At 39.6% G+C, this 22,528-nt stretch overlaps 1 protein-coding gene across 29 annotated transcripts in view; it reads left to right on the forward strand.

The window, feature by feature from the left end:
- NRXN3 (neurexin 3) overlaps positions 1–22,528 on the forward strand; it is a 1,012,648-nt gene that overhangs the window by 898,546 nt on the left and 91,574 nt on the right. For 16 of the 29 annotated variants that reach the window (XM_066997130.1, XM_066997143.1, XM_066997144.1 and 13 more), the window contains 2 exons: positions 4,204–4,263; positions 5,566–5,873. In XM_066997130.1, coding sequence (XP_066853231.1) covers positions 4,204–4,263; positions 5,566–5,873 — 368 coding nt within the window. Of the gene's footprint in view, positions 1–4,203; positions 4,264–5,565; positions 5,886–16,385; positions 16,881–18,752; positions 18,756–22,528 lie in introns of those variants that run through there. The other 13 variants (XM_066997145.1, XM_066997148.1, XM_066997133.1 and 10 more) reach the window with 4 other exon arrangements.

Raw genomic sequence — 22,528 nt, forward strand, 5'->3', positions numbered from 1 at the left:
TGGGTCAAATTCTTCCCTAAATTATTCTCAGGTAGTGCTATTAAGTTTTGTGGGCTTGCATCGGGTAATTGGCCTCAGTTCAGCTAAAGACTTACCAACATGCATCGTAAGTCCAATTGGCTTGAGCGTACACTTCAGTGACCTGCTGAAATGGGACTTGCACCAGAACAGTAATGTTCTTTTATCAAGAGTTTAGTGAAAAAATAAAATCTTGGAAGTAGAGCCCATTCCAAAGCTGGTTGAAGGTAACAGAATAACTCTCACTGATTTCAGCAGGGTTTAGACTGGGCTAAACTGTGGGGAGTAAGATAGGGGTACTATTTATCTATACTACCTGTGCTATTTAAAATAAAAAGTCACTGGAACTAGTTTATTTCCTTGAAGTCTTGGAAAAGCAGAACACAATCTTCTCTGGTTTCCTTTAAAGAAAGTACTGCTGATTAAAAAAAAAAAAAAGGGGTGACCTTTGAACTCAGATCTTGCATTTTCTGTATTGACATAGACTATGAGTGTTACTGCATTTTCCAAGAGGGAAAAGTATTTTGTAGGATGGGAAAAATATCGTTTATCTGCTAACTTCTTTCTGCAGCTGGATTAGCAAATTGATTTAGCTAGCAAAGATTATGTTAAATCCACAAAAAATGTGGACAGCTGCAGTCAAAGTATTTTTTATGAGGGATCTGATCCTGCAAAGTGCTGTGCAAACTCAGTTCCCATTGACTTCAGTGAGAGCTGACAGTGTTGCCTGCTTTTCAGGTTTGGTCTTCAACTGAGTAATGTTTGTAACAAAAGCTAAAATATTTGCGAAAGTAAGTGAAATTACATGTGTAACTAAAGCCATAATGGTTTTATGGAACAGCGAATTTCAGCCAACTACTAAGAAGATATTAAGATAAAGGTATACAGAAAATGCTTATTGAGTCTCAGTGGGCTGCCCTATTAATTTACAAGATCAAACTAAAATAAATAAATAAAGTTTGTCACTAAAAAGTGGATAATTTTGGTAAGTTTGAATTGCTAAAGTCCCTTTAACACTAAAGACAATGATTGCCTCAACTTTATTAAAACAAATGCATGTCTAATTCCTTGATGCAATTCATGTGCTTGAGAACCCCATTTTTTTCTTTTTATTTTTCCTTTTTTTAGTTTTCCATAATTCTTTTATTTTGTTGCTTCACCAAGTTTGAGCTTATAAGCATGCCAAGGCACTTTCATTTGTAAGCCATCCTGAAGTTTTGATCTGAAGTCTACCTTTTGTGGATATTGATGCTTTGTTAAAAGACAATCACACATGCAGCGGGGTCTGAAAGACAATATTTGGGAATTTTAGACACTCTTAAAGCACTGTTTTTTATTTAGGCTAGAAATGTGTATCCGTGTTTTTTACAAGAGTGAAAGGAAAGTCAGTCTTCACACTCTGTACTAGGGAATGGCATCATGCAGTGCAACACCTGAGACAGTACAGCTTTGTTCCTTCGTTCCAAAGTAGGTAGACTACTTTTTCAGCAACTTAGGTAGCACTCAAATTAAAAAATTAAAAGAATAAATAATTTACCTAGCCATTCACCAATCTGCTCATCCATCTGCTCATCCATCCAATACTTACTGTACCGTGGAAGCCTTCTGTCAGAACACTTTATAAAGATGATGAGTGAAGGCATAGCTCACTATCAAAATGGAACAAGATGAACTGATGGGTGAAGGAATAGATAGATTCATCAGTGAAACAAAGTATAGAATAGCTGTCTTCCCCATATGAGTTCTTGGCTTGAGTGAGGTGAGATTAAACACTTTTTAGTTGACATTTTTAATGGCATAGGTTTGGTATTATTTTGGTACCACTGTTATATTGTTCATAATGAAATACTTCATTCTTGGAAAACAAACATAACACAATGTCTTTCTGAAGTGGCATCATTACTGTTTGGTGGGTTTTTGGTGGTGTTGTTTTTCTAAATTTTATAAATTGTGTACAATAGTTTTAAGATAAGCACAGATTTACAATCTTGAATTTTATGAGTAATAAGCAAAACATCAACCACTAATAACTTTGCTGCGATTATGTGAGTTAAAAAATGAAACGTTAGTCCTAAATTGGTGATTTGAAGATGTCATAAAACCAAGAGATTTCATTAGTAGAATACTTGGTGCCTGCTAAGTTTCAGGCACAACCTGTTCTGCAATAGGAGGAGCTAATAAAGACCCAGAAGCATCTCATCAGAGGGACTGATCCTGGAAGTAGTTAATTCAGCAAATTTCTCATACTTAGATGAGTCTCGTTGATGTGAGTGACTACTTTTGAAGCAAGAACTATTAATGCGAATTAGGGTTTGCAAATTCAGGCCCAAAATCTCTCCTAGCATTACAAAAATGTTACATTTCATTAAGATTTCTCTATGATATTTTTAATTGGTATTCATTTTTTGAATGAAAAAGTCAATGGGAGAGCAAACAAAGAAGTGAGAGCTTGAACTATGCAGAATATTTACAAAAACACCTCAAACTTAAAATACGTTTGTCATTTTCTTCTACTGTGACACTAAGCAGTAGGAAGAGTTCTCTGTGGAAAAGGCAGGCTATAAGTTTGCAACCCTCACACAGCTAGTAGAATTTACAAATACATTTCCTCAATCAAATTCAGTGGCCAAATAAATTTTACTTAGGGGGAGTAAGGGCTGCAGAACCACATCATCAAAAGACTTATTAGAAGAGGTCTGTGGTGGCAGAACTGTGTGTATTTTCTCAATGATTTTCTCTCATTCCATATGCTTTTCCCTGTTGTCTTTATTCGTATGTGTGTACACCATCATGAAGAGCGAGGAATGACAGGTTGTAGGTAACTCCAACAAGTGATTGTTCTTTTAGCAAACAGTTCTAGTACCAGTGCTGTCTACAGTGTTAACCATTTGGTGCAGTGCATGAATTCTCCTGGACTGGCAGACCACTTACCAAACAAGGACAACCCCAAAATTCATAATCAAAGTTCCTTTTTTTTCTTTTTTTTTTTTTTTTTAACCTGGAATGGGGCCACCTCCCTGGTGTATGCTTTCTTTCAGGATTAGAAGATGCAGAGGAAGACCTAGAAATGGAGAGGTGATTTTTTTGCAGCCCTAAATACTCATTTTTGAAAATAAAACAAGAGATATGACAGACACGTACTATGAGCTTGAGTTAGAGTAGATGGCATCCTGAGGAGTGCTATAATCCTCCAGTGAAAGTGAAGGAACCCCTTTTATTTCCCAGCTTGGGGAGCTTTCCTCACTGGAACAGTATAAATTTTTCACCATCACCCATCATTTCTCTTTGATAAAAGACAATAGAAAGAGGCAGCATTGATTCAAGGGGAGAAAGTAATGGAATTGGAAAGTTTTTGAATTGTTAGTACCTTCCCTGCATTTTCAGGGATAACATCTCAAGATTAGTGAAATAATTCCCTGGTCTTTACACATCTCACCTCCGTCTTCTGCCACTCTATTATAAGTAAGGTGGGAAGGAGGGAACGATGCAAATGAAATTTCTGGGTATGTAGGGGCAGGGACAGTATGGAGGGAAATACAGTGTTAGGGGGAGGGAATATGCAAGGAGAACAGAACATGGTGAAGTAAGAAACTGACAGCATATCCATTAGAAAATCCAAGGCACGACAGGACAGAGCTATCAGGAAGAAAAGCAACCTAACATGGTATATGACAAGTATGGCCTTCTACAGTGTACAGTGCAACCTCCTCTGGCTTAGAGAGGAGTTGGGCTGAGAAGGCTGAATGTTTTGATGGGCATTTTCCTCATAGACAGGAGAAGAGAGAAACTGCCCTGATTTTACTTGGCCAGGGATGTGTGGCTTCAGTGCATGTTTCTAGATGTTTTAATTAAATTGCCTCTGGTAAGTTTAAAACCTTCTAAGGTGCAGAATACTGCATCAAGTGTTTCAACACTTTCCAGGGGTAGGATATCCTCCATTTTTATTTCTCATTTCTTCATCAAAGCAGTTCCTTCACCCTGATCAAGTCCTAGTGTTTCATTTCCAAACCTGTGGGTGAGGAGCACAAAGGATGTGCAGCCTACCTCCATATATCCATAATTTGCCCCTCTCCATACACTTTTACTTGGTTAGCAAGGGCCGTCTTTGGGGACAGGAACTCCTTTCAGATACATTTCTTCTCTTGTCCCCATTCTCTTCCCCATGGTCCATCCTGTCACCATAAGATGATGCAACACCGCATCACCACTTGACTTCGAGACCTGCCACGACGACCACCAAAATTGGTGAGCTCCCCATTGTATTTTGATCTACTTTAACCACTGTCTGTGAAGAAATGAGCAGTGGGTTATACTCTGTGCTTTGCTACACATGCTACACCTCTAGTCAGGGTGGACTAGAGACAGGAAGCAGTGAGTGAGAACTGGGGAGAGAGGGAATGGGATGGGGACACATGGTGCAAATTTGATAAAAATAGGAAAACACAAATATTTGGATGATGATAGACTTGATGCTGTTTTGATACCACTCCTGAGCTCTGCCCAGCCTGGATGTCTGGTAATTCAACAGATTTCAGGTGGCGTGGCCCTAATCTTCTGAAGAGCAGTGAAATTACAGGCACTGCCTTTTCACGGCATGAAGCAATTTGTCTTTTTAACATAGCCAATCAGCCTAGGACATAAGCGGTATTTATAGAGTCCAGGCTGAACGTGATTTAAGTGGCCTGCAAAAACTAGAATTAGCAGTTGTTACAAGGATTTATTTTTAATAAATATATTTCTAATTATATATGATATCAGTCCCCTCCTAATACTCAAAGTGTGACCTTGAGGAAACCACTTAACCTGCCTACACTTGAATTTCACCATCTGTAAGAGGGTATTCACAGGTATAGCATTCTGGGGGTTAGTCAGCTGAAGCACTTTGTTGTCCTTACTGCTTCAAGAATTTTGCTCTTTCAGAGACATCACAATGTTTGCATTTGGTGTTTTTTTGTTTTACCTTTTAGCTTTGTGAGACTTCACAACACAAAACTTCCAGGTAGAAGATCGTAACTGGACCTACCTTAAGTTTTCTTCACAATCCAGTTGATCAATGTCAATTTTTTTTGATGTTTTACTCTCCTGAAGCCACCCCTTTGCATTAGTAAAAGTGGCTTTATGACATAATCCTATCCTTTGACCAGTGAAAAGAGAAGGGTTTTTAATGGGCTAAAGCTTGACAGGTACTGAGATCTGAATTGATAGTAGAAAAATTGCCACATATTAAAGCGTTATCTGTAGTTTAAAATGGGTCTGACTCTAGAGCTCAAATTTCTGACTGAATCAAAGGTCCTCCAGAGTTTTGATGTATGAGTGGATGTGGAAGTATGAGGTTCAGGTTCAGCTGTTCTTGCTTTCAGGATAATCTTTATTATTAATAAGTCTTAGGCAGTACATTTCCATGCTGTATTTCTACCCTGCAGTCTTCATAAACACTACCAAGAATGAATCTACTTCTTTGTTGTCTGTCATTTCTGGCCAGGACTCAATGTAAGATACAATGTGAAGGAAATGTCTAGCAATAATGTTATTCACCCCCTTCACTAGGACGACAGTTAACGATCTTCAACACCCAGGCGCAAATAGCCATAGGAGGGAAGGACAGAGGGCGTCTCTTCCAAGGCCAGCTCTCCGGTCTCTATTACAATGGCTTGAAAGTGCTGAACATGGCAGCAGAGAACAACCCCAACATTAAAATCAATGGAAGTGTCCGACTAGTTGGGGAAGTCCCTTCCATCTTGGGAACAACACCCACAACCTCCGTACCACCAGAAATGTCTACTACCGTCATGGAAACCACAACTACAATGGCCACCACTACAACCCGAAAAAATCGTTCACCACCCAGCATCCAGGTGAGTCAGTTTGTCTTCTGTGTTTCCTTGGGTTCTTAGCCTCTTGTTTTGCTGCTCACTTTTAAGTTCACTGGAGCCATGTTCTCTGAACCATGCTCCATATAACTTATTTTAATAATATTGTGAAAGATAAATCATCACAAAATGTGCTGCCCTCTTGTGCTGGTGATCAAACTAGTTGAATTATTATTGTACATGTATGTAATAGCATAATAACAACTGGTTTTGCTCCTGTTCTAGTCCAACCCCATTTAGGTAGGTAAGATTACTCCAGTGGAAATGAGAACAAGGTTTTAACTGTTTCTGTGGTTGGATATGCTGTGAAATGTATTGCTAAGTGAGTTACAAAGCCTTATGGGGGGTTGGTGTATGGTTATTTATTATTACCATAATATGTACTGCTGCAACAGTGAAGTTCATAATGGAGAGAAAATGGAGCATTACTTCCAGGTTGAGCCATTTTTCATTTTCCTTTTATAGCCTTCCCTTAGAAAATTTTAAGGGAACGCTATCAAGATCAGTTTCTTACAAAATGTAGTTGTTTCAACATGGAGCAGTTCAACATTTTTGGTAAAACTCATTCCTACAAAAAGTGAATTTCAGATGTTCTAGTTTAATTATGCCAACGTAGCATTTTCAGTCCTAAAAACGTAGTGGTTTTGGAACCACTTGTGTGGCAGCCAGACTATGGTATTGATTAGAAATAAACACCTTAAATCGTCTCTTCTTGTGTGTGCAGGTAAAAGAATAAGGCGAATAACCAATTCTAAGCAGTGGATTAGAATTTGGAAATTGTTTCAGTAGTGTACTGTCATGTTACCAACTAGGATAAAATATTTGTTTTACGATCTTTATTTACATCAGAACTTCAACAAACAGGAATAACGTGCTTTCATTGATACCTATGTACACTGGTTGAGACACTAGCTAGGGATTATTGGTCAGAGAGGGCCTTCACTAAATCCCCAGAGAACGGTGTATTTTTGTCTATTTAGAGGAAATGCGTAAATGATTCCATCTCCTTCCATGAAACCATTTCTGTTGCTTGAGACAGAAAAGCATAATGAAATAAAGGACTTTGAAATCTGGAATCATGCAGGTCGCATGCTTGCTTTCTAACTGATGAAGCCTGCTTCAGAAGACTTAATAGTTACTGTGTGTGTTTCTGTATATATGGCCATTCTCTTTATTTTTAATCTAGCATTATTAGTCACTAAGGATAAGAAAATACAAATATCCTCCTCTTAACTGTGTAGGAGGTGAGGCCACACCCAGAGCACTGTGTCCAGTTCTGGGCTCCCCAGTACAAAAGAAATATGGAGCTACTGGAGAGAGTCCAGAAACGGGCCTCAAAGATAATTAAGGAACTGGAGCAACTCTCCTATAAGTAAAGGCTGAGAGCTGGAACCGTTCATCCTGGAGAAGACAAGGCTCAGGGGGATCATCTAATCAATGTGTACAAACACCTGCAAGGAAGAATATAACAAAAAGAGCCAGGCTCTTTTCAGTAGTGCCCAGTGGCAGGACAAGAGGCAGTGGGCACAAACTGAAACACAGAAGGTTCCATCTAAGCATCATGAAACACTTTCTCACTGTGAGGGTGACGGAGCACTGGCAGAGGTTGCCAAGAGTCTCCCTTCTTGGAGATAGTCAAAAGCTGTCTAGACATGGTCCTGGGCAGCCTGCTCTAGGGGACCCTGCTTGAGCCGGGGGTAGGGCCAGGAGACCTCCAGAGGTCCCTTCTAACTTCAACTGCTCTGCAGTCCTGTGAGGTACTTCTTACTGCAGTAGAATTCACAGCTATTAGAGTAATTAATTCTAAGCCAAGGTTTAGCATTGCCCCAGCCCCTTTGACACTAAATCCAGTTGGTAGCAGGACTGGGATTAGTTGAACTACTAGCCTCAAACATCCAATAAGTGATTTATAAAGTTTCAGCCAAATGAGGGGAAATTAACCCTGATTTCATCACTGTTTGTCATAAATTGTAAAGGAATTACAGTTCCTTGTCCTCAGTAGCTTGCTCTAATTTTAGAGAAAATCTTTGTACAATTACATCTCCAGAAGAATAAATTCTGTGGTCCAGATCCTGCTCTCGTTACTGTAGTTTGTTGGAGATTTTCTATAATTTTTAAAGGCAGCAGAACTGTGTTTAGCTATAGGGAGTAACAGAGAGTAGCACTGGACCTTTGTGGTCTGGATGAAGCTGGAAATCACCCTGCCTTACTTGATGAGGAAGTCTTCCAGAAAGCTTCCTGCCAAAGCTACAAGACAGTTCACTGGGACTGTAAAGACCACTATGCGCTGAAAGCGCAACAAGAAGATTTAATAAGGTGTCAAAGTGCTTCTAAAAACATGGTTAGAGCAATGATTTCCTGGATACACATGCACCACAACAAATGGCCTCATCTCAGATGATATTAAAGCAATAACTCTTTGACACTTCATGCTGCCCACTGAAAGAAAGATAAAAGTCAATATGTACCTCCATTACAACTTTCTGCATTTCAATAGCAGGCCATTTTATTGCTGCCGCAGCACAGATGGCTCTCCTTTCTTCCTTACTCTTGGTAGAATTTGATTCTGTCAGCTTAAGTTGCATTATTTGTACAGTAAAAGTTAGAAGAAATTGTCTTTTTCCGTTTTGGCAGTATCTCCAGCTGTGTTTTTGAGATGCCGAATGGTTATCTTGCTAGTGTTAGACAGCACCATTGTCAGGCCTGCTTACAACTTTAGATCTAAGTGGTAGAAAAATCTAATAGAACAAGTTTGTTCTTTGGGGAACGTAAAATATAGCCACCTAAGGCTATGCACAGTACAAATACAGTTAGTTATTACCTTGCTTCAGCTTTCTCTTCTCTTTCTCTTCTCAGAAGTAAACAATTTTTCTTCACTTTCAAGACCATTCACAGTTTAGCCTCTTCCTTTCCCATTCTGATCAGCACATGATTAGAGCATTTTTATTTTTTTTGCTCGCTTGTTAAATTTGATCATAAGAATCTTTCTACTTCCTGTTACCATCCACAAAGCAAGATCAGGTTATGCTTCCAATGCCATTGAAATCCTCCTTCAATCATATGATGCATGCACAAAGTTGTCAGTCATTAGGTTGATGATGTTCTAAGGCAGCTGTTTATTGAGCTGATCTGTACCACCATATTTTTCATCTTCATATTCTCAGTTTGTATCCATGTGTGATATCTTGTTTTATACTTAAATCGTGCACGTTGGGGGTTCAAAATGTACTGTTTATTCTGTATGTGGACACTACTCAGCACGGAATGATGGTAGTCCATTGCAGAAATACCAACTATGTTACAAAGAAAAGTAAAGCATCTAATGTATAATGGCAAGAATCAGTATAGAGAATTATTATTTTAATGTATTAAAACAGTCTGTGCTATTTTTCATAGGTAAGTAATTAAAACTCCTCCTTGATGAAATGCACATAAAGCTTGTGCAGAATTCTGTGTCTGTCATCCCAAAGTGATACAGAATCCAGGGGAACTTCAGTAGGGTTTAGATCTTACACATCACTTGTCTGCGTAAAAGAGCGTGGTAACTGCAAAGATTTCTTCTGTTTGTAATGTACACCAGGATACCTCCTACAATTAGTTAGCTTGGATACTATCAGAAGCGTTTTAGAGCACAGTTAGGCTAAAATAGCTGGGAAAATGAAATGCTCTAAAATACACAGTATTGCATTGACCAGTGACATGCTTTTCAATTTGTCAAGATCCCAAATATGAGATATAGTCTTGGACAAACATCCAGAGCAAAACAAAGTGTTATTGGAAATATCACATGGCGATTGTATGACTATAGCTTCATTATGCTTCAAAATTTATATTTAATAATTAATTTAATAATTTAAATTTATTTTTGCAAGGCAGTGAAACTCAGATCAGTAGAGGACAAGCAGGATTTGAGTGAGAAAAGGGTGAGAAGTATGCCTGTATAGTAGTAAAATCTCTGATAGAAATGTCTGTAATTCAAATATCCTTCAGGGTGGCCCTGAAGGAAGATAAAAAGAGCTGACCTTTTTCTGTTAACTGAAAATGAGACAGAAAAACTACTGTTTATTTCAGTGAATTCAAAACAGGGATTGTGCTGTGCTGTCCCTGAATAGAAATGGTTATTTGACTTTTTTACACATGGTTTATGCCTGGATTCAGGCATGGTCTATACACAAGTGACATGCGTTGTATTAAATCTCTGCTGGCCCTGACATACCAAACTCTTCTGTAATAATAACACCTTCTCTGGGACTTCGGCTTCTGCCTTATGAAGGCCACAAAGACAAGCCATTAGCTCTTGCGTATGGTTAAGTAGCATGCCATGCAGGCTGTTACTAAATGAGTTATTAAAGTACTGTGTCATGTATTCTTTCAGGACAGCCATGTGTCTAGGAGGGCTGCTTCATTAGCAGTTTTTAAAGGTCCTAGGATTCCGTGTGTCCATATTTCTTTATTTAAAACACAGTTTCAATTATTAGTTAAGTAGCTCCATGATTTCTGTGTTTGGGAGACTTGTCTGAAAATGGGTTAGTGACATTTATTTCTTCTGCTTCTATGGCAGCTGCTTATATGCTCAGAATTTCTTCAGTAAGCTGCTGCCCAAAGCATTTTAGATGTCATATGCTCTCAGGTGGCAATGTCTGTCCAGCTCACAGCTGAGCTATTCAGTTTTCAAATGATTTGTGTAAAGATACCTTTGAAGTCAGTTACTAAGTCAAGGTAGTCTGGAAAAGCATGAATGGTGATACATAAGTCTTTCATCCAAAACACCTTCAATTCAGAGCATCCAAGATACATTCCAGATGATGTATGGACCCTTCAGATCTGCTCCTGATAAGCTTCTAGTATCTCTGCCCCATGGCATTGAATGGCTATGGTCACAAGACCAGAACCACGGATAGTTTTCTGTGGAAAAGAGATCAGGACCCTTCTGGGAGGATAGGTGGATTATGTTGTCCATGAGGAACAAGAAAATGTTTACTCTGTCACAGATCCAGTGCATGTTGCAATTTCTTGATCTTAAAGATGGGGATAATGATGCTTGCCAAACTGTTCAAACTGTAGCTTAGAGCTTAAAAGAATAAATTACTTGTGGATGTTATCAGCTATTATTGTAAAGCCATGGAATGATGGTGTACGTTATATAATATGCAGAATGATTTTATATAGAGTAGAAGAGGGTATCTGCCCATTATCAATATAGAGTCCAGCTCACTGGCATGGCTCAGAATAAGGTTCTCAACCTTTTGTTTTAACCATTGGGCTTTCCAGCCTTTTAACTTTATTTTAGATGGAGGTTCCAATAATCTTGATTAATGTCTTTCCATAATGTGCAGCTCCAGGCTAAATCCTTTCTTGCTGTGTATCTCACAAAGGAAAATAGCACAGAAGATTTGTCAGTCTAATTAGACTTTCACTGTCAGCAAAGACAGATATAGTTGTGTCACTCTTGGCCTTGCCTAGGTACTTTCTTTTACTCTCATAGATAATAATTTGGGGGAGGGGGGTGGGGGGCAGAAATTGGCCTTTAATTTACTTTTTGCTTCTTATAAGTCACTAGTGACATTTTCATCCCAGACTGCAAAGCTCTAATGAAAAAAGAGCTTTTGATGAGTCTGCTTTAAAGATGGACTTCGTTGGCCTATTGGTGCTGCTGAGAATTATGAAGTCTGGCTTTCTTCTCTCCCTTTCTGCTTCTTCCTGAACCGTTTTTTCTTAAAGAGACCAGAACATCCAACTTGTACCTTCTTTCAGAGTAGAATCTTTTCTCTTGCCCTATAGTTCTTTTGAGTGAGATCATGGATTTGCATTGTTGCAGACAAATCCACAAAATGACACTTGCCTATTCAATGTCACATCTATTCTGAAGAGATGTGGTGATTAGGTGGTAATGTTGTTCTGGGGAGGGGATGTAAATTATATTTATTGATGTAGTGATCGGGATGCTCAGATTACCTGTAAAGCTCAAATAATCTAAAACACAATCCGGTATGTTCATTATTTCATTCACTTTCTGCAGAAGATACATGTGCTGCACTTCTGTAACCAGAAGCTCAATCCAAAAAGAGAACATGATTTTACTGTACTATTATCCATGTGATCAGACGAGGGGAAATGACTTCAAGTTGCACCAGGGGAGGTTTACGTTGGATATTAGGAGAAATTTATTTACTGAAAAAGTTGTGCAGCATTGGAATAGGCTGCCCAGCGAAGTGGTTGAATCACCGTGCCTGGAGGTCTTCAAGAAATATGTAGATTTAGAGCTTACCACTACTAGCTTAAAGGTTGGACTAGATGATTTATAAGTCTTTTCCAACCTGAATGGTTCCATGATTCTATGAATATTCTTGAGTTACCTATGCTCCCAAGTGCTGACAAGTACCCCCATGATGGGAATAAGCTTTGTTCTCTATTTCTCCTAAGCCCAATAGTAATACATACCACTGCATTTGTAAAACAGCTCGTGCACATCCTGGGTTATGCTGTCAACTGTTTATGTTATCAGCAGTGATATATGAATGTTAAACTTGGAAACCATTGTGAGCAACAAATGGAGACAACTTTTGCATGACTCTGGGAAGGGACTTGCTTGAATGTGTGTAGCAAACTCAGTGTCACAAGTTGATGCAGACTATGGTTTCTCAATATGTAGCTTACTTTTGGATAACCTGTTTTCATGTAGTGGCTTTGTAATGTCGCTTCAGCCACTTCTATGGGTGTACTGTTGAGATCTACATTTTCTTTCTACTTTTTCAGGCTAATAGTTCACCAAGGGCCCAAATCAGCTGATTGATTTGTACAAGGATTGAGTTTACATTGCCTTTAATCTGCATATCTGAACAATCATTTGGGACTTGCAGCAAAATCTCATCTGGTGTTTTTGAAACATATACCCAGTTCTGTTGTACTGTGAATTTTTGAAATGAAAACTTGGCCTACCATATAAAGATGGGGCCTGGTCTTGCACTTTTCTAGTAATTTCAGCTCTTTTTTTAGTTTTTCTCTGGTAATTTTTTTTATCTTGATCAAGAACTACTTGAAATATTTCCTTGATTTCAGGTGACCAAAAAGCACACCATTTTCTGTAATAAAATGGTAGGAAGCTGGAATAACAGCTGTAGTAAACTGATAATGACCTTCTTCAGACAGGCAGACATTAATTTCGCAGAAAGTACTCTTAATAACATCAGCATGTACTTTTTTTTTCAAGGCGCAATATCCCTTTGTGTACTTAGACATGTCATTTGCCCTGCCAGAAAGGTTTTTTTTAAGTCACATTGTTTTCAAAATCTGATTAATACAATACTCAGGAACTAAAGCTACTGTAGTTGACCATACATTTGATCACAAGCCAAATGAAAGGATAGAAAAAATTATGTTGTACTAGGGTGGTTGTACAGCAACAATATGTGGTAAAGACTTCCAATACTGCAAAAGCAACTGCTTAGAAATAAATGAAGTAGAATCAATGGTTATAGCTCAAATACAGTTGTAGAACTGGATCACATTTTGTTAGAGTGTATCTGCTTTGCTTGCTTGCTGTATATATACTTCAGGGAAATGCCTAGAAGCTGCAGACATTGCCAGAATGCTTCCAGATCATATAGTTCCATGGGTTTTTTTGCTTGTTTGGTTGTGTTTTTGTTTGTTTGTCTTTGCAAGGCTGGCTGAGGGGTGGGAAGGTACCTCTTACTTTTCTAGCTTATCTTTGGATGAATATGCAGAAGTTAGAAACACATCTAAGCTGTTGTGACAGAACCACTTTCTGAAACCACCTAATTAATGCCTTGGATTTTCTGTGGAATGATAGTGTTGTTAATCAGCAAAAACATAAGGGATTCTGCTAGTTTCATCCGTAGGATGAGTTGTCACTGATTTGCAAGATACGTCTGTCATGGTAAGTCTTATAAAAGTAGCTGTTAAGAAGCCAAGCTAAGGACAATTCTAGGCATACCAGTAGTTTATTAGGAGGCATGTACCAGAGAGTAGGGAATGTTAGGAATGCTCTATTGGCTAAATGTATGAAAGTGAGTAGAGAAAGGATGAATACTGAGGTGTAGAAAAGAAAGCTATGTCCAGGGGACAAGATACATCTATCTTGTAGAGATACTGGAAGGAAACATCATGACTTAAAGATGGAGAATGACATGCCTAGAAATGGTGGAGTTGTGCTTTTAGCTATTCTGTTTTGGATAAACAAAGATTTGGAGGAGAAACTCCTACCCATATGGCTTAGCAGCCACTCTTCTACTTTTTAATTTCTGCTTTGTACCACTCTCCATCTTCCTTAGGGATAAAGGGAAGTCCTTTTTGCCAAGTTGGCAGGAACTCATTTCGGTAGAAGGACTGTTGGCAGTGAGCTCTGAGGAACCACAGCTTCTTCCATAGCAGCTCAGCGTCGTGCTGAGTTGAACTGTCACACACTTGTATTAAGACCATATGAAAAGCACATCTTCCCCTCACCTGCAACAGCTGTGTTCCAGGAACTGTGTTGGAGCAGGAAAACTCTTTCTTAGTGTATAAAGAGGTCAGGTAAGGAGAAAAAACAACTAAATGTTGTTGTCTTCTAATATTCAAGAAAAGCCATCAGTGCCTAAGCCATATACAGATATTTGCTCAGATAGTTTGAATTCAACTTGATCATAGTGTCCTTTTTTTTTTTTTTTTCTGAAAGATGACCTCCAATGAAGCTGTAAGGACATGAATGATTTTAATCTGTGGTAACAATGGAGAACCAGTCCTGACCGACTCTAACAGCATAAATATACAAACTGACAGATAATCCTGCTACCTCCCTCCCTGCTGCCTGAGCACGCACACACGCACTCAGTAGCACACAGCAAAATTCAAATTGGTCTTTATCTTTTATCTGTTGGCCCAGTGATTAATGTGGCTCTTGCTGGGAGGCTAATCAAATGAGGGGAAATATGGAGAAAGAAATATGTATTTCTTAGACTATTGTTATCAGTGTTATCATTATTCCTTTAATTTATTTTCCTCCTGTTAGAAGAGCTTAATGTACTGACACAGCAGGAGAGGTGAGAGCAGATTTGATGGCAGGAAGATGAATGGGACAGACCACAGCAAGTGGAATTTTGCAGGAAGGTGGTGAGCTGCTGAGCTACTTTGGCATTTTACCTAGAAAACCAAGAGACTGTAGTGGGCTGAACAGAGTCCTGAACCAGGAACTACTGTTTTCTAAGCCCATCTCTTTCACTCGAGAGTTGTTGACAAGCCTCCTCCCTAAATTGTTCTTTAGTTTCCCTCTATAGTGAAATAAGGATGCATTGGTCCTTGTTCTGTCTCGCAGCGAAGTTTACAGGCACTATACTGGTAGTATGGGTAATAATTTGAAAATTCCCCCGAGTGTTGTATTCACCCTCCTGCCTCCTTGGCACTGTTGTTTCATAGTGGTGCTATGACCCTGTAGTTCCAGCTTTGATCCTACAGATCTGTACAGCATAGAGCAGAAAAATTTTTCTGTGCTGTGGTAAAAACAAAACTGGATGTTTTAATTAGATATTACTTAGATTTTAGTAGGACATCTGTCTTCTAAGTAAGTAGGAATGGATTTTAATTGTCTTGCTTCTTCAGGATCTTAAGAAAGCAGACTTTAAGAATGAGCTATGTCCCAAACCAGGTATGGGTATTAAACTCTAGCACTATGTATAATTTTTGCTATGATACTGAATAGCTTTGCTATATGCTTTCTGTAAGCTTCATATACGGTAATTAAAAGGTCATACTTTATTTTGGTTTCCCTTCAAAAGAGTAAAGCAGAAAGGAGCACCTATAATAACAATTAGACTTGTTTGGGTTAGGGTTCATGTTTCCTTTCTTCTTATCTCAGCATTGTGGCTGTTTTAGCAAGTGTGACCACTCATTTTTCCAAATACATTCTTGCTGTGCCGATGGACATCAAAAAAGAAATTAGACAAATAGAATGACTCTGTAGCTCTACTATAGGAGCATATTTTTGTATGATCAGTGCTTTTTGTTTTGTTACTCTTCTCTGTGGGTGTATTGGCATAATGCTGTCTGTCTTCACAGGGTAGACTTAAAACTTGCAAATGTGTTTAGGGTACAGATCTTAAGCACAATCATCTTAGCTTCCAATTTAGGCTGCAGTTAACCCAGTTGTTCTCTGTTAAATCAATGCTCTCTCTTTGTATTAACATATACATTAACACGTGGGTATCTAGTGCCCGTGTTTGTTTCATTGTGGGGGACATAACCTCATTAGAGACATTTATAGAAAAACAAATGAAAACTGATTCTGTACACCTGGTATATGCGACTCCTTCACTCATTCTAGTCCCATATATGTCTCCCAGTTTACATATACTACCTAAGCTGTCACTGCCTAATTCATTGCCCTTTAGTCTGTCACACTTTAAACTGTACTTGCATGACGAACCAATGTTGTCTTTAAGCTGGTGAGCAATGGTGGTTCAGGTGACTACTGTTGTCACCTGCTTGTCTTATCTTGAAATTTAGGAATCTCTGGGAATTAAATTCAGAAACGTAGATATGCTGTGCAGATCTGAATATACAGCCTACACATCTGGAATCCCTGAAGGCATTCAGCTTTACCAGCACCAGAGAAGGACCTGTGCAACACAGCTTATGAGCTTCCTCAAAGAGCCCTGCCCTGTGAAAGAGTTGTGTGGGGGTGCTGGGGACACCAGGTAGGATTTCCAGCTGCTCAACATGGATAAGGGTGCCAAGGTGGAAAGGGCAGAGAAAGATGGGAGGAAAAAGGAGGGGCTTGTATGTTGTGTGCTGTGTGGAGGGGGCTTGTGTGTTGTGTGTATGGCTCAGAAAGAACAACTGCGGTGGGAGCCTCTCCTGTAGAGGACTTCTTCCCCCACCTCACATCTGACTAATTGAGAGGCATTGTTGCTTGCCTGAAGATGAATAATTCTTTGGTGCTCAGATGGCTGATTACACATTGTCCTTCTGTTTGTGGACTCAAGCATAGCAGAGAAATTTCTGGTTGTTTGGCTGTAGCAGTTGTTACCCTGGCAAGAAGCAAGCACCACTTACAATCTGCTGTGAAAAGGCTTGGTGTCTCTCAGGCTGCCTCTCAGCTAATGTGTGATGCTCGTAAGTTGTTTGTTTTGTCCTTTCTTAACTTAAGCCATGGAAATGGTGTTAGCTCCTGCTCCCTGTGCTTCCTGGGGGAGGCAAGGAAGAAGTTGTAAAGGAGGGCAAGGGCCTGGATGTGGATTACTAAGGAGCACAGTCTGCAATATTTGCCTTTGCCTTAGGAGATGCTGTAGCAATTGGAGTGAGTTGCAGCTCTGCAGTCTGTGCGTTGCTCTTTTTATGACAGTTTGTTGTACAGTACCTACGAGGTCCCTGGATAAGGTTCTGAGTCCGAATTGCCTCTCATTTCCATGTCAGATTTTCTTTGGGGGGACCTGGAAATCTTTTCTGCTGCAACTCTTGGCAGGAATTTATGCTCTCCTGCTTACTATTGCAGGGATGAAGACTAGGCATCAGAGGCTGCCAGAGGATTAGGAAGTTAAATGGCACCAGAGCTTCTGCTGGGAGGGGAGAAATAGGGTGAAAGGAGGGCAGTGTAATCACCTTCCATCAGAGAATTGCAGATGAAACAGACCAGAGGGTGTAAATAACAGTTTTACAACACCAAGAATCATTTTAGAGGCCGAGGGAGGGCATGGCACAGACTGGCTGTCCCTCTGCTTCTGTCAGGCTTGGTCACTTTGAATTTATTGACTGTTTTTCTTCTATACAAACCCCATTTAATGACAGCAGTAGCTGAAGGTCAGGAGCATTTGGGGATTTTTTGTTGTTTGTTTTAACTTCTTTTTTTTTTTCCTGTTGTTAGCTGTTCTTCCCTTGCCTTTTTTTTTTTCCTTTTGAAGCTGAGAGGCAACTTCTGTGGTGACAATGACAGGTGACAGTGGTTAGACAGAATCATACCCTATTTCTTGCAATGGGGCATTATGGAGAAGATAAGAGGAGTAATTAATATCATCCATGGATACAGCTAAGCTCTATCTTTCAAGTTACATTTGCAGTACCTGTCATGTGCATTGCCTTGTCATCTGTGAGTCTTTCAGCAGCATCTACCTGCAGTGGTCTATAAATTCAGACTAAGATTCTGAGGAGAAAAAGTGAATTATTAACTCAAAACACCTATGTACTTTTACCAAGAAATCAGAAATTCACTTGTTAGTTATGTCTCTTTAAGCCAGAAATCATTTCTTTCTATCAGTAAATTTTATTGATCTGACAAATTCCTTTTACTGTAGAACTGTATGTTGAGTGTAGGCTTTAGAAAACACAACTTTCAGGCTTTTTTGAGATGTATGGATAAAAATTATGGTAAAAAACACAATATGAATTTTGGTTTCAAAATTGTCAAAGGTATCGGAGGTCATGAATGGCCATGCTCATTGTTCCTAGAAGCCAATTTTCTTTAATGAAAACCTCCATGTAAGAAAAGCAGGTGACCAGTTCTAAAAGCTATAGAATAACAGGAAAGATATTTCTGTTTGTGAAAATTGCTATTCCTTCTGAAAACACCAAGCAATATTTTAGCAAAAAGTTCACATAACTGAAAAAGAGTATACTCATAAGCACTTGTTACTGAAACTTGTTCATATATACCCTGAAAGAGATATGGATCAGTTAAACATGGACTCTTCTATAACTCTGGCATGGAGTCCATAGTGGGACTGTTTTTTTCTGGTCACTGTTTATAATGATTGCTATCTAACAGGATCTTGTTGTTCCGGATGCTGTTTCTGCTCCATTTTAATGCATCTGGCCTGATTCTTGTTTGCACAGAGCAGTGAAATTTGGGCTTTAACCTACATGGCAACATCAGTGAAGCCAGTTTTAACTTGAATGACCTTCTTTGGCATCAAACCACATGCAGGTATTCATATGGTCATGCAGTCATTACTGGTTATAGACCCAGCTTTTACTTTCCCTCTTGCGTGTAATTTAGGGAAACTTGTAATTCAGTTGATGCCTTGGACATAGCACCAGGTAGAGGGAGTTGTCTAAAGCAATCCCTGTAGCCAAATCTGTCTGGGTACGGCTGTGATTCTTTGTTCTGTAGCAAAGGAAATGAGTGGATTTCAGATCCCCTTGACTGAAGGCTTCAGTCTCTGGGAGAGATGATCTGGCACCTATTGGAGCACTGTGTATACATGCTAGCAGTAATGAAAACAGAAATTTACAAAATATATTTCCAAAGCACCATATAGACTGAATCTGAGGATTGTTTTTGTCATCATAGCTACATAGCTAATTGTAGGATAGAACCTAGTTATTGTTTAATAGTGCACAACTGAAGCAGCAGTGGTTTCAGGTGGCAGCTAAAGATGCCATGAAGCAAAAAACGTAAAGAAACAGCATATAATTAACCCAGTTTTTGTGGCCTCAGGACACCACCCCTAAATCACATATTTTTTTTAATAAAAAAAAGGTTGTTGAATAGTCAAATGATCTCACTAAGACTGTTTTCTCACCTCAGCAATGGCCCCTTCCAACATGCAAAATTACATGCACTGATTAGACAATCCTTCCTATAGCACTGCATTTCATGGTGGTGTTTGTGTATCTTCTTAACCTGTGCAAGCAGTTTTCTTCCACTGAGACAGCAAGTAAATTCTTTTTTTGGTTGGTTGGTTGGATTTGTTTTTTTTTGTCATCCAAGAAAAGGCAGGTAGGTCTGGACAACAGTGAAGCAGTGTCCAAACCAGATCTGAATTAACTCATTATAGGTAGTGGAAAGCATTCCCCATATTAATTTGCCACACTGCTTATTGAGAAGCAGGGGATGTTAGCTCAGGCAAATGACTTCACATGTGACTCCAGATTGACATGATTTTATTGCTATGTGGTTATATTGCATGTGTTTTCAGAGGCAGAGCTGGGATTCAAGACTGGCACGAGTACCCAGTGCAAGTGGCCAGCTTCAGTAGCAGAATCAGAGAGACAGCAAAATGTAAATGTCTGGGACTCGAAGACTTCCCTTACTGAATTTTGCAGTTTAACAGGTCATAATTCATATGTCTCCATCCACCCCTTTAAGCTGCCTCCTGGCAGACCTGGCAGAGCAGGAGGATATAACGCTTGTGCCTGAGCTGCCGCTTCAGGTCACCCAGGCTGTGCTCCATGCCAGCCCCTTCAGATGAGCAGCTTACCCGGTGTGCTGGCTCCTGAAATGGAGCCGAGGAGGCACAGGCACACATTCCTCCTGGTTGCCCTTGCTGCAGAGGCAGTAACCTCTGACTGGTGGGTGAAGCAGAGAGCTAGGGATGCTAACATCTTAAATTACTGCTGCAAGAGCCAAAAATAATGTCTGTCAGAACTTTTTGTTATAAACAAGGCTATTTCTTAATCTGGCGAGCTTTTTCAATGCGTTTGCAATGAATGCTTTGTTGAAGCTTCTCTGCATAGTGCTAAGTGGAGATACGTATCCAAAGCTTTCAATGGGACACAGTACGTGCTTCAACAGAATATCCTTTTTCCTAGGTGTATTCACCTAATAACTTATTTCTGGGACTGCTGTTCCTTCTGTGACAGCTCTGCCACTTTGAAATCCGTCTTAAACCAGTGAAAGATTTTCATTAGCTGTCGAGGGTTTTCATTAAAATGTTCTGTGGCTTTGGCCTCATACACGGAGATCTCTCTCCCTGTGTTGGCATCCCATGAGAATGGTTTATTCATTGCTCCTTCTGTACCAGGCTAAAATCTTACGGCTTCTGTGGGATTTCTTTCTCTTTAAAAAAGAAAAGTCAAGTGAGCCTAATTATTTCCCTGCCCAGGAGTGCGATGTTTCTTATTAAAATACACCTCAAGTGGCATACCTGCATGGTCCTCTCACTAAGGCTGAGCTGCTTGCTGCGCTGTTCAAGGCTTTTGTAAAAAGATGAGCTCACATGTGCTTTCCAGTCCTTACTGTGTTGTCTTTATCTTCAGACCTGGAAAACATATGAAAGAAAAACCATTCATGTCAAACTCTGGATTTTTTCTTCTAAATTTAAAAAGGATTTCTGAGATGTGGAGCACTTCTGAATGACCTCCGCTGTGCTTTCTGAAGCTGCTCTGCTGTGGAGCATTTACGTGCTGTCAGTGGCAGCTGTCTCTCCCCAAAGAATTCGCAGTAGCATTGTTAGACTGCCAGGGCTCTGACTTAACCTTTCCTGTCTCAGCCTGCGTCTTTTTTTCTCCCCCTCTTTTTTTTTTTTCTTCTTCTCCAATCTTGTGCCATTACATCACATCACACTTTCTCCTTTCTTACGCAGATCTACCACAACCCCCCAATGCTTCTTCCATGCTTCCACATTCTGTTTATTATAATCTCAACAGAATACAAACCTTATCCACTGATATAAACTCACTGACATGGTATTTCTTTTCTGAGTCCCACAGATGCTAGGAGCCCTGCAACACCCTTGCCCCCTTTGAACAAGGTGTGCCCTTCCCTCTTCTAGCAGGTTCACAGAGCACAGAGTGGAGGAAGCTATTCCCTGGGAAGGATGGAGGCATCTGCCTTGCAGGGCTAGTCCTATTTTCACTGACAGGCTTAGCAGACAGTAGCTGAGACCCTGAAAGAGGCAGGAGGTTTCAGAGGATGCTATTACCTGCCCAGTGCACCTGCTTATGTCTTTTGCATGTGTGCACTCTATTTCTCTTGGATTCTGTCCCTGGCTGTTGATTCCCAGAATGTGAGGATTGACTGCCTTATAATATTATCCTGGCTGAGGTTCCTGCAGGCACTATTCATGAAAACGCCTAATCCTCCCAGGATGTTTGTTACTCAATTAGCCATGGTAATATCGCAGTACATTTCACAAAATACATAAAGTATTGACAGTTACTTGTTTAAAATCAGATGCTTTTTTGCCTTAGTTTTGTATTATAGCACAGCATAAATGGGACCTCTGGTCAACCACACCTGTTATTTGATGTATTCTGTAATACAGTCTTTCTCTCATTTTCTAAACTAAGCTATCCTAATCCATAAACAGTGGCAGCTGAAAAGTCAGTGGATACCGGAGAAGCAGATTAAGTCAGCCTTCATTAAACTCCATGCCTCTAAGCAGAATGCTCTCACTCCCGTGTAACTGTTAACTTCAAAGCTGAGTCATGTAACTTCACTCCACTGTAGTCAGCGTAGTGACTGCACAGAGGTGAAGACTTCAGCTAGTTATAAATTAAAATAACTTGACTCTTTCTTTCAAACTGAAATTATGTGAATTAGAAATAACCACGTACAAGAAAAGTACTGAGAAAATAAGCTTCTAATCTAGTTGTTACTTTATACTAGCTCTCTTTCTTTTATTTTTATGCTCTCTCCTTTAAGGGGAAATGACAAGCTCAAGGTCCAGTTTGTGACCATCTTCTACAGTTTTATAACAACCTCAGCATTATGTTGTATGTGCTACCCAGTGCAGTCCAAGGGCTGTTTCTTTTCTGCCAGTAAAGCAGGACTTCATTTCATTCTCGAAGTAAAGTCAATTCATCTGGGATTCTTTGATTACTGCAGAAATGGGTAGGCATGATAATCTGGGATTAGGAGAATTGTGGCTGTTCCCTTCAGTGCCTACCCATGGCAGGTGAGGACTTCCTTTCTACTGAGGAGTCTTGTCTTA

The sequence above is a fragment of the Anser cygnoides genome, chromosome 5 (assembly GCF_040182565.1).
Source record: "Anser cygnoides isolate HZ-2024a breed goose chromosome 5, Taihu_goose_T2T_genome, whole genome shotgun sequence".
In the NCBI taxonomy this organism is placed as follows: Eukaryota; Metazoa; Chordata; class Aves; order Anseriformes; family Anatidae; genus Anser; species Anser cygnoides.